Consider the following 12,974-nt stretch of genomic DNA (forward strand, 5'->3'; position numbering starts at 1 on the left):
TAATAACTACTCCCCATGCTCAAAGTGTGCATTAGGAGATGCAGCTCTTCTGGGAGGCATCAGGCTGAGTGGGCTTTTGCTTCTCTCCTTGTGCTGCATGGGCATTGTATGTGAGACGTTTTTAACCTCTTGGATTTTTATCAGACACAGAAAGAACAGAACTTCATTTTAGTGTTGTTGGCTCATCCATCAAGTAGATATAAGACAAATTTTATCTGCATAGGTTGGGGTTTTTTTTTTGTTTGTTTTTTTTTTCCAATGGCAAGGATTTAGGGGATTACATTTGGAGCTGATTTAGAACATACTGACATTTTTAGCACCTGAATATTATTGACCATCTTGCATTCTGCCTTTATGAGTACATTTGAAATAATACCAAGTCAATATTGTACCAAATTTCAAAATTAATATTGATTTAGAAATCAATAGTGGGACACTATTATTATAATCATTTTCATAAGAAATATTATTATTTGAAGCTGAAGTTTCTTAAATTATATGAATGGTCATTGCATGGTATTTGTTTTGACATTTTGGTAAGAAATTCATTCCTACAGCTAAAAATTGCCTTGAATCTCTTTACCAAGTGGTTTTTTTTAATCAGTGATTTAAAATATAAATAATTACTGCATTTGGCAGCATTACATTTTTAGAAGTTTTCAGTGCATGTGTCAACATATTTAAATTACACTGTTTCCTTATTTGGCTTGTAGTAATTTAAATAACCTATTTCTTAAGTCTCCATTGCCCTTGTGATCATTTCTCAATGGAGTGTTGGGCTGCATCACTGCATAAATTTTGCTATCTTCAAATTCCAGGTCTAAGAAGACTTAAGAATATTATACTGAAGCTGAGCAAACATTTTTTGGTACAAAATTAGGTCCAAATGGCTTTAAGTGCCAAAGGAAAAGAGCAAATCAGGGCTGCCTTAATTCAAAAAAGTAGCAGCAAAAATCACCGTTGGGGGGAACCTGCATTCACTGTCCTCTTTCTAGGGAATGTGAGGCTCCAGCTTCCAGAGGATTAGTCAGACCACTAAACTGAAGGGGCTCTGAAATCAATGTGGTTTTTTTTTTCCTCTCAAGGGTCTTTCACTTCCTCAAAGACAAGTAAAGGTTACGTGGGCCAGAGCAGCCCTGCAGTGAGGGTGGTGTTTGGAAAGCAAAGTACAGGCAGTGGACCAGGGTCTCCTCTTTATGGAGAGGAGGAGTCTCTCTCTCTCTCCTGAGGACTGTGCAGCAGCAATCTTATCCATGGACCTGCATAAGTTACTATGGTTGTTAGACTTCATCACCTAGAATCATTGAAGGGTTTGGATTGGAAGGTCCAAAAACCCTCTAGTTCCAACCCCCCTGCCATGGACAGGGACGCCTTCATGTTGTCCAGATTGCTCAAAGCTCCATTCAACCTGGCCTTGAACGCTTCCAAGGGTGGGGCATCCTCAGCTTCTCTGGGCAACCTGCACCTCACTATACTTATAGTAAAGGGTGTTTCCAAATGGTCTTCCCAATATCTAATCTAAATCAACCCTCTTTCTGTTTAAAGTCATCACCCCCTGGCCTGTTGCTATATGCTCTTGTAAATTTCTGTAATGTATGTAAAGATATCATCAAGTCAAAACAGCAGGAAGAATTTCTGCCATCTTGTTATTGAGGATGCTTCCTGGGTGAGGAGCTGATTTAGAATTTGGGAATGGGATACTAATACTGTAATCTAAAGACAGCATGGCATTATACAAAGTGCAACAGTTTCAGTGATGGAAATAGGCAATGAAAGTGTTTGTCTGAGATGATGTTGGAGACAGCACTGTTGTTTTGTTTTTAGTTTTTCTGACTGCCTAATCCTTTTGTTTATTCAATTTTGTTTTCATTCAGAACTTACTAGATTTAATTATTTTTTTTTTTTTGCTTAACTGGAAAATTTGTTCAGCATAAACCAATGTCATTTTTGTCAAGAAAAAAAAAATTATAGAAAAAATTGACCTTACCTTTCCATTTTATTTCAGAGTTCAGTTGTAAATCTGTAGGTGTTACAGCCAAGAGGCTTTCAGGTATATAGAAAGATGAGTGGTGGTATTTCCATCTCTGAAATTAAATCAGTGTTACCAGTAGTTCAGCTATATGCCTTTGGCTTGAAGAGCTTGTCTAGCAAGGTCCTTTAGGATGAAAAATCAGGTGTCACATGTAGGAGATTATGATGACCAGAGAACCTATGTCTTCTCTCCTCACAGACAGATTTTGGGACATTAAATGAAACTAGTAAACAGCAGGTTGAAATAACCACAAAGAGAATTTTTAGCTGGTAGCAAAGCTGTGAGATTCATTGATAAAAAACAGTGGGGATGTTGAGTTTTCATGAGTTTTGAAAAAGGTTAAATTAGTGTAAAAGAAATTATCCAGGGATATTAATTGGAAAAAATAAAAAAAGTATTTTTGGAAAGTCCAGCAGCTGAAAATGTATTCTGGGTAAAAAACTGTGTTAATATTTTTCCTTTACCATCTGCTAAGGACCACAGTTGGAAAGAAACCCAGACTAGATGGAGCCCTGGTCTGGTTTATCACTTCATGTGGCTTTTAGATGAGCAAACACCTAATTCCGCACATTTTAGTTCCGAGCTTCCCTGTAGGGGGATCATTCTGGCCATAGGGGCAGCACTGTCTCCTTTAGGCCAAGGGCTGGATCTCTGTGTGAGCCACTGGGTGTTTGGTAGGGATGTGGTCAGAATGTTCAGCAGAGCAGCTCCAGTGCAGGTCTCCGTGCTGGCTGTCTTGCCGTGCTGCCTCGGTGTGTGCCTGCAGAAATCCTGCTACCAGGGGCCAAGGTTTTAATCTACTGAACAGGGTTTAGTACTAAACGTTTGTGACTGCTCTCTCTTCTGTTTCTGTTCCTGTTGGGAGCCACTAATGATCCCCTCCTGAAATCAATCACTGCATGTCAGGATGTGCAGGAGCTCACGGTAGTGCTAAATGAGCTCAGCATTGCAGAGCTGCATTAATATTGCCATTTACCTGTGGTAATTGGCTGTAGACATATGAAAGGTATTGAACTGGCTGGATTTCTACTCTAGATCTACTCTGTCAGTATCTGTGCTGGCTTGGATATCTCTGGGATTTCAGTGTGCCAATTTTGATGTAATATGATGTATCTTTGAGGTCAGATTTCAGATATTAGGTTGGGGAATATTTTCAGCCAAGAATACATATATATATATATATATATATACACACACACTCTCAAAACCAGACACCCAGTGATAAAGGCATTCCAAAGACATTCCACCTTAAAGGACAAAAGGATCTCTTTGGAGTGGCAAAAAGGCTTAACTCAGAGAGAGCCCCAGCTTTGTCCAGGAGGTTCTCAGAAACAGAGTAGAATGCAGAAAGGATCCAAAGTCCTTTAAACAATAAATAACCTGCTTTTTAGCCAATTTTGTGTCTGGAGTGCAGTCTTACAGCTGAGTTTAAGGCCTTTAAGAAAAAGAAAGAGAGAGATTTAAAAAAAGGAAATGCTGATGCATCCCCTATTGAAACTGTGTGAATAGGAAGATATTCAAGCTTCTAAATATATTTTCTTCTAAGAGTCTAAAGGCTGCAGGGACTTTTCCATTCCTAATTATATAGTGCAGTATGCCGTCTGTTTCTGACTTACAACTTCTAAAATAGAACTTAGAGTCATAAATGAAACACAAGGAGAGGGATGAAGAGACGCTGTATATGATAAGGAAGTGCTCTGCTAATATTTTTACTGATGTTGTAGCCAGGCACTTGGGTTTTAAATTCAGTGACTGTTATGCAAGCCCTTTAATACACTGGCATTTCATTAAGAGGCTGTTTAAAAAGAAATCTGTGGGTAACTAAAGCAGTAGCAAAGGACAAGCAGTGTAAATATGACAGTTCTGTGGCTGTGCTGTTGTGTCTCAGGTCTCAGCAAGGTCATATCTCTAACAGGGTATGGAAACATGGTAATTTCAAGCAATAACAAATTCTGAAATTCAGAAGTATTTCCTAAAATCTGGGTTATTTCCTGACAGTTCAAGCTTCAGTCTCTGTTCTGGAAGTGAAATAAAGCTTAAAGTCCTCTGGTAGGGCACCTGCAGATCATGGTGGTGGGGCCTATAGCCCACCTGGCTGTGATCTGAAATTCTGACTGCATTACAGTTGGCACTTTTACCTCCAAAACCATCACTAGACTCCTGGTCTACTAAGGAGGTACTTCATCTGTACTTTTTTTATTTCTCATACGGACTTTGGGAGGGCAAGAAGTAGGACTTAGTGCTAGCCCATCCCTGGATATGGGAATTGGAAAAGTGACTGGGACTGCCCTGATGTAGAGGGAGTGAGCTGGATCTGCACAGGCAGGCTTTTGCTGATGCTCTTCCATGTCTTTTACCTTCTGCCATTTAGGCAGGAATCCACTAACAGATCATTTTCACTTGAAAGGATAAATGGCTATTTTCTACACCCCAAATACTGGAAAATTTCAAAGGAGTGAACTGTAGGGATAACCAACACAATTTCAGGTCCCCCTCCAAAATCTTCGGGGGTTTGGAGGCTGTGGGCCGAACTCAGGTAGTGTGCTGTCGGACAGACTGGGTTTCCATTATATTGTAGTAAAATCTGCACACATCCTTAAATGAGAAACATTTTATGAGTTTTTTTCTTTATTTCAGTCTCTGGGATGATAATCATTCTAGTTGCTGATATGAGCTGTGGGGCTGCACAAGCACTGCACTAGGCTTGAGCAAGCACACCCTGCTTTTCAGCAGGGCTTGTTAGCTCAGCCATCCACCAACCTTGGGGCTCCCAGGGCCAACAGACTGAAACTGGCTTGCCAGTGCAAGGGGAGAAAGCATCTGCTGGGTGAATCTACTTAGGGAAATGCTGTGCAAGAGCTTAGTTCCTGTCTTTGCACACACACAGCTGCCTTTGTGCTTGGCTGAGGTGATTGCCTTCCACTTCTCGCTTCTGAAAACTTGTTGCAAGGGTGAGTGCAGCCAGGAAGAGGCAGGAGGCTGCTTTGCTTGGTTATCCAGTGTTTATGCTGTGTGTCTAGGGGCTGCAATGAGGGGTAGTTCCTCTTTGAGATGAGCCAAGAAGGTGTAGGCTCTCCTCTGGAAAGCCGATTTAGACTGTAAAGAGGAGACAAAGGGAGCGGGATGCAGGTGAGGTTTTAATCCTTCATTTGTAGACTATGAAAGAAGAACCTGGTGGAGGTTGTGCGCAAAGAGCTGGTATGGCACCAGGCCAGCATCATTGGGGGAAAGCGTATATTTTATTGAATTTATTTCAGTGCAACAGATTATTGCCATTGATTCAGAGGCTTGAATGATGATGCTTTTCTCTCAGAAATGAAACATTGTGGGTTTAGTCCTTATTCAATTTCCTCAGAACTAAAGATAATTCTGTTCTTGTTAGAAGCATAGGTTAGATTCAATACTTCAAATAGTGCCTTTATGTTAAATACAGTTAGGTTGCCTCTTTTATTGCACCAATATTTCCACATATTTTTAAATCAAAATCAATCCTAGGATTTCAAATTATTATTAAGTTTGGTTCTAATTCTGCTGTGTCATTTGTAAGTTACAAACCCTTCCCCCCCCCCGTCATAAGTTTTATCAAGTAGTGTTTTCAGTAGTAACCATGAGATTTTTGGAATTTTATTATATATCACATAAGTGTCAAATTTTGAGTTAGGATTGGCTGTTACCTTAATCAGACATTTTCATAAGCACTAGTTCCCCTCCACCTTCCAGAGACAGACAGGAATTTTCTTCCACTGATAAATATAATCTCTTTATTTTTGAAATAGGCATAGAAGTAGTTTTACACTACTTTACAATGTCAGGAAGGGGTCTAAGAGTATACACAAATTTGCTACAGAAATTGGATCATGTCTCTAAGGATCATTATACATAAGGAAACTATGCCCTAAGGGGCATACGTGTCATTGGTATTTAGTGTTAGCTCTGAATTCTGTGATTTTAAAGACAAATCTGAAGACTGCTGTAGTAAATGTGATTGCCTTTATTCTGAATTCTTAGTGAAAATTTAAAAATAAAATATTCCTCTTGGAAGGAAGTCATATGAGCCAGCATCAGTGTGTACATTTTTTACCCCATGTGCTTTAAATTCTATTTATTATGGAATAGGAAAGCTGTGTATAGAATTAAAAAAAAAAAAAAAAGCTGGGGAGAGAGAGTCATCCTTCTCTAGCTAATGGATTAGAAATATTCTCTTAAGGTCAGATAATCTAATTATAATTATTTGCTGACCTCTTGAAGTAAAGATAATAATCCCTTCAGCTTACAACCTAGCATCTTGTGTTCCTGCTTAAGGTGCTGTGCTCTTGTGAGTTCTGGAAGAAAGAAAGTATCAACAGTTTTTTAGGGAAACTTAGGCTAAAAAGGTTAGACACTGGAGCAAAGGATAAAGAGAAAGTTTATTGTTTCTTTGTCTTACCTCTGTAGCCTATCTGATATCTACATAATGATATATGGAAGTGTATATCTACCTGATATATTTTATAGTTTTGCACTCATTCTCCCATTATAACTATTTTACTTTGATTTCTATGCTCTGACTAAAGAATAAAGAAATTCCATATTAATTTAAGTTTTTCTGAGGAGGCAACTAAAAAAAAAAGTTGGCTTTGGCTAGAAAGAATCTATGAATGCTGGCCATTCTGCAATGGAAAGCATGGTAACTCTGCTTTTGAAAAGCAGCATTGTCCCACTAATGCGACTTAGCTGGAGGTGTCTGGCTGATAAGACCTGTGGATTACTGCAGGATTTAGTATCATGATGTTGATCCACAGAACACAGATTATTCCCTTGTTCTTCAGTCTATAGTTAGTTCCAGTTAGCTGTGCTATGGCAAGTGGGCTAATGTGTGTTGGCAGGACCATTTGGTCTTCTGGGGCTCTTAGCTGCCACGCCAGCTGCTTTGGGTTTCCCCCCAGGGCACCATATTGCACAGAACAAGGGAACAGAATGATCATTACCAGTTGTCACCTACTATATGTCCAGTAAGTGCCTAAGGACTGTACTCGTCTTCTTTACTTACAAGTTGACTGAAGCGTTTATCAGCTTCTCAAGGATGTCTGCAGTTTCTTGAAAACAGTAAAAATCAAACTCAGATGAATATAATGAAATTTAAACCCTTGAAAGTAGGGTTTTTTCCTTCACACAAGCCCTTATCTGCTTTGAAGATAGCAACAACTGGTAATCTTCTGAGACCCTGACCTTCCCCCTTAACAAAGTAGCTCTGATATTTCTTCTGTGAGTTGTTTTGCATGATTGTTGCATGTGTTCTATATTTAACTATCCAGGGTCCTTCATATTGAATTTGTACTACAAAGTTTTGTAGAATATATTCATTATGTTAAAGAACCTAGATGAGCCAGTGTGCCATATGAAGAGCTGTCAAACTCATTTTAATTTGTTACCTGTGTGGGGGATTCTACAGACCTTAATCAAATTAGGTGTGTGCATAATATTTAAGAGCAGGCCTGAGGAGAGCTGCTTGGAGATATTGATGGGTGAGAAAGTCAACATGACCTGGCAGTGTGCGCTGGCAGCCCAAAAAGCTAAGATGTGTGAGACCCCTCCTAACCCAAGCCTTCCTCTGGTTATATGCTAATACAACTACTGTTGTATGTATTGGTGAAACTACTAGGATCTCTTCTGTTGGATTTATGTTATCTTGTATTATGAGGCAGATCTTCTGGGCACAGCTCTGTCACCATCTGAAGCCAACTTACAGGTATAGGGCATGTCCAGCAATAAATGAGAAAAGAAATCACAAAAATAAAATTTTGCTATAGACTTGGCAGGTGAATGTAAAGCCAGGAAAATGCATTGGAGAGCTGCTTGCAAGGGCAGAGTAGTTTTATCCCTAAGGGATAAGACCATGCACTTAATAATCTGAAAGAATTTTCTTAAATTGGGTTTACTGACTTTTTTGCTGTTATGCTTTTAGGTTTATTTTGTTGCAGCATGTGCGTATATGTTCTTGAATATTGTATTTATTTATTAAAAAATGAAAAATTAACCTTCTCATGAGTGGGGGGAAAAGCCTACAGGTGTGGAAAGGCATCGAATCATACTAGCATAGTTTGGTTGGGGTTGGAAGGGACTGTAGAGATCCTTTATTTCCATCATTCCCAACTTTGGGCAGTGACACTTTCCATTAAACCAGGTTGCTTAAAGCCCCTCCCAGCCATGGAAACTTCTGGCATTGGAGTAAACCACCAAACCCAACCTTTGAATGATATCTAGAAACTTTATGATACAGTATTTCTTCTCAGAAGTGAAGCATGAGCTTTGTGTCCTTTCCAAGTTTGACCAGTTTCATATAACTGTGTTACTTTTGTCATTTTGATTTGAGTTTGTTTGAAACAAAAGCAGCAGAAAAAGAACATGACAAAAACCATCTTAAATTCTCAGAGTTCTGATAAACTTAGGTAAAGTTTCATTCTCCCTCCATGTGCTAGGACTCTTAATCAATATCCAGATCATGTGTTCTTTTGCTGTAAAGAGTCACATTTGATAGTTGATTTTTATGTATAGAAACAAAGCAGAAATGGGAATATTTTTAGCAACCCGTATTTGCTTCACTGATTGTCCTTTCAGACACGCAGAAGAACATGTTCATTTGCAATCTGCCTTTTTCTTCTGTACCCAAAATACTTAGAGGCATCTCACAACAAATGTACTGCGCAAGTGCAGTAGTCTCAATTAATCTAGTTCTTTTCACTTGTCCTCATTTGCAAAGAAAAGATGGCCCAGTAATTAAGTCATTAGCCTGCTGCTTTGGAGATAGATTTTACTGCTCTTAAGTTGTAGATTTCCTTTCCAACTAGGACAGATCTGTCAGATGAGGAGAATGCAGCTCCATCTAACCATCCATTGAGGGTGATTATATGTCCATCCTCAGATACTGCAGTAAATGCTCAAAGACTATGAGGGAACTTAAGTAGTATTCTAATAAAAAAGAAATTGTGATTATTATACAGCAGATCTTGTAGCCTACAGTCAGTGTTGAAAACAAAGAATTTAACTTGAGTAAATTATTTAGCATCAAGCATTCTCTTTTTAATTGTCTGCTTTTTGTAGGACACCATTTTTACTATAACAGCTTTTGTATCACACTGAGATTTCTGTAAGACCAGCTGTAGTTGTCCTTACTATGGTCCATAATAATAGCATGCAGCATGAGTGTTTTAAAGCAATTATGTTATCTAGTCAAAACTTTTTTAATGAAGTCTGTAAAGACAAATTATTACTTATTTCTATCACTATAATGCATGTAACCCCAATTTCTGAAGGAGGATGGTAGGTATGAGTGATTGGGTAGGCTCCAGTTTGAATCAGTTATGGCCTTTGGAAGGACTGAGTGCACTGTCTTATTGCTTGTGAAGCATATTGCACTAAGTCTGTCATCTGGCAGATGTGGACTTGATGATCCTTGTGGGTCCCTGAGCACAACACAGTGCAAAGCACCAAGACTCCATCAGAAGGTTGTATAAAAGAGATTTATTATAGCAACCTGTTGCCTTTATAGTTTTTCAAGATATTTACATTTACTTAACAGACTGCCCATTGGTCATTAGAAAGAAACAAAGTTCTCAATGGGTAAACAAGGAGCCAAGTCATTCTGTGAGCCAGCTAAAGTCTGTATCTTTTTACTTTCTCTCTCATCATGTTGTCATGGTGATGGCCTTGGTGTCTTCCTCAAGAGAGATATGGGGCTTTGCTTATCTTTAGGAAGTCTTCCCTGGCTCACAAGAGCAGCACAAAATGTCTTTCCTACAGGTCCCTTCCATCTCATCATATTCTGTGATTCAGAGATTCCCAATGAAGTCATCTTAATTTTACAGCACTGCTGACAAAACTTTGGCTCAAAGTAATAGCTGAAGCATTCAGTACCTCTGGTTCTTTGTTTTTCTTGCAGGGTCAACGATTGCATCTTGCGAGTGAACGAGGTTGACGTGTCGGAAGTGTCACACAGCAAGGCCGTGGAGGCCCTGAAGGAGGCCGGCTCCATAGTGCGATTGTACGTCCGGCGAAGGAGACCTATACTGGAGACCGTCGTAGAGATCAAGTTGTTCAAAGGACCGAAAGGTAGATAAGAAAACTATAAAGGCGTCCATTTTTAAACTTGGTGTTTAACCTCTCTTGTAGCTTAAATGGCATCAGGCCTTGTTGATTTGCTAACTGGTTGACATGTCAAATACTGAAATTTAGTTCAGTTAGGCAGGTAGAACTTGAATTCATGGTTAATCTCTTCCTGAAATATAAGGGAGTTCAAGGAGTTGTGGTTTGCTTCATTCAATGTTTACTCTCTCATTGCCTTCTAAGGACACATGGAGATACTATGTGGCAGCACATATACTACCTTTAAAGTTCCTTTACTCAGACCTTTGATTTAAGAATCAAGAATTAAGGTTCTGTTGGATGTGGAGTTTCTGAATTCTTCGTCTTTTCAGAAGGTTTTTTGATTATCCAGCTTGCCCTCTCTACTTTCATTATGTTTTTTTCTAGTTATCTTTGGAACATGAAGAATATCAACTTAGCCAGATGCATAGAAGAATTTTATTTTATTCTTTAACAAAATTATGTGGAAATCTAGCACCAAACCTTCAGTAGTCTAAATTAGCTTTATTGCTTCCAGCAGAACCTTCTGGTTACAGAACAAAAAGCCAAATTCCTTTCTAGAAGCATTTTTCTTCATAGCTAATTTGTGGACAAAGAAAATGCATATTTTCATGGTACATGTGAGTAGAATGAACAACGGTTAATTATTTTGATCCATAATAGCTATTTCATAAGCAGGTCTTTGATAAATATATATATGTATTATGAAATGAAGACATTTGCATGTATCTTAATATATGCAGTGCACATGAGATTACTCACCCTATTTTATCTATAGTAAATAATCTACAGCTTTTTCAGTGTTCTCCCTTACATGTTCTCTCATGTGAATATTATAATTTCCTTCTCTGTAGGGTTTTTTAATAGTAGTAGTGGAGTATATTTAATATATTGAGATATATTGTTGAGCTTGACCTCTAATACTCAACAAAAATAGTGCAACACTGAAAACAGTGCACTCTCTGACAGTGCAGTGTATTCATTATGCTCTGCTCTTAGAGAAGAGTAAGATATATTTAAACAGGCATCTAATGGTAAATCCCTGAAAGTCTGGATTCTTGTGGTCAATTATGATGCTGGATTGTTTATCTAACAGAAAAGCATTTCTAATGGTATTTTGTAGGCATGTGAATTCAGAGTAGAAATGCAGGCAGTGTTTTTAAAGATTTGGAGTTAAAGTAAGTGTGTGATGTGATAGTCATTTTGAGAGACCTAAGGCTAAAGAAACTAAAATTAACTTGTCTTTTCTGGTTGTGATGAAGTCGTAAAAATTATTCACCGTGACCAAATTTTTGCTGCATTGTGAAAATGGACAAGAGAGGCAATCATTATCAAATAATGGGTTTGCACTGTGTTTGTTTTGAGTGTATGCCTGAAACTATTTCTTTTAACAGTTATTTTCATAAAACAGAATGGATACCAAAAAACGGATACCTTTTAGGGCAAGCTAAAAAACTTTTGCTTCTTACTGCTGCAAATATGATTTTTTGTCTATATTCTTATATGAAGTATTTTACTTTACTACAGATAATTCTATAAATAATAAATTTTATTGTTAAGTTGAATTTTTTTTTTTATATTTTCACTTTTATAGGAACAAGTTAGCTGAAAACTTGGATAAAAAATAAGTTTATGGACTAGTTTTGTGCAAAAGCCAGGGCTTTTACCTTCATAATTCAGGCAGTAAGGAAGCCTGCTCTATTAGGCTTTCTGTATTCTAGAAATACAAAAGGAAAATGAAAATAAATAATTTATAGTTGAGACTAAAAACCTTAACAATACTATTTTTAATATCTAGAGCATATTTCCTTTGATTTTTTTCAAAATCTTCCATGAAGAAATTATTTATTGCAAGGCATCAAACTCTTAGCAGAAGTTGAGAATAAAACCCATGACTCTTGGCTGTAGTCACTCCTGTGATGCTTATCTCCTCATATTTCAGGTGATTTATCTGTGAACTGGTCTTTCACACCATTACTATGCAACATTAGAACCACTTAGTATTTATATAAACAGTGTTTCTTACTTCTCAGAGTGAAATTGGGATGTTTTGGTGTCCAGAGCAGGATCTGAAAACTAGCATGGTAGCTTCCACACCATTCCTTCTTTCCTACTCACAAAATCAATAAAGAAAGTAAATCTATTTTTTAGACAAGAAGGTTGTTGCATACAAAAATTGGAATAGCAATTATATTTTCAATTATTTCCCTGACTGTCTATGTCAGTATATAATCCAGCATTTACTGAGTTCATTCCTTGCTGCCCTGAGAATTCGCCACATGAAAGCAAGTCTTGGCAACCCTAATGCCAGGTAAACTCAGAGATCCCTAACTTGCCTGTGTGTAGTAGATTATATCTTTCAGCACTTGAAGTTGGTAAAGAAGGAAATTTGCAAGGCTTTATATATAGAGGTCCTTTTAATTTCATCTGAGATATTCAGGATGAGGGCTTTTACAAGTTTAGTCCATAGAGGTTAGTTGAGTTTTCTTAATGGACATTTATTTTTGTTGCTAGCAACTATCATATAGAAGACATTGATTAATTTGTTGAAGGTATTTTAAACATCACATATTGAATAAGCATTGTCTGGAGATGGCTTTGAGTGTGTAACAGGGGGAAGGGCATGCTCTTGTGCTGCCAGGAGGTCCCTTCTAAATGCAGATCCCCATGTAGTTGTTCCTGTTGTTTTAGAAAAAGGCTCTGCTAGTGTCATGCTAAGCCTTTAGTTTTATTTTTGGGAGCAGAAGATGTAAACAAAGACACAATGAGTTGTGTAATAGAAAAATCAAGGGTTCAAAGACAGCTTCAGCTGTGTAGGCAT

The 12,974-nt window shown here is 37.9% G+C and overlaps 1 protein-coding gene across 39 annotated transcripts in view; it reads left to right on the top strand.

Annotated features, from left to right (window-relative positions):
- Nucleotides 1–12,974, top strand: part of DLG2 (discs large MAGUK scaffold protein 2) — a 993,421-nt gene that overhangs the window by 680,579 nt on the left and 299,868 nt on the right. For all 39 annotated transcript variants that reach the window (XM_074535042.1, XM_074535043.1, XM_074535044.1 and 36 more), the window contains one exon: nt 9,951–10,120. In XM_074535042.1, the coding sequence (XP_074391143.1) occupies nt 9,951–10,120 (170 nt within the window). The remainder of the gene's footprint in view (nt 1–9,950; nt 10,121–12,974) is intronic.

Source organism: Zonotrichia albicollis, chromosome 2 (assembly GCF_047830755.1).
Source record: "Zonotrichia albicollis isolate bZonAlb1 chromosome 2, bZonAlb1.hap1, whole genome shotgun sequence".
NCBI classification, from domain to species: domain Eukaryota; kingdom Metazoa; phylum Chordata; class Aves; order Passeriformes; family Passerellidae; genus Zonotrichia; species Zonotrichia albicollis.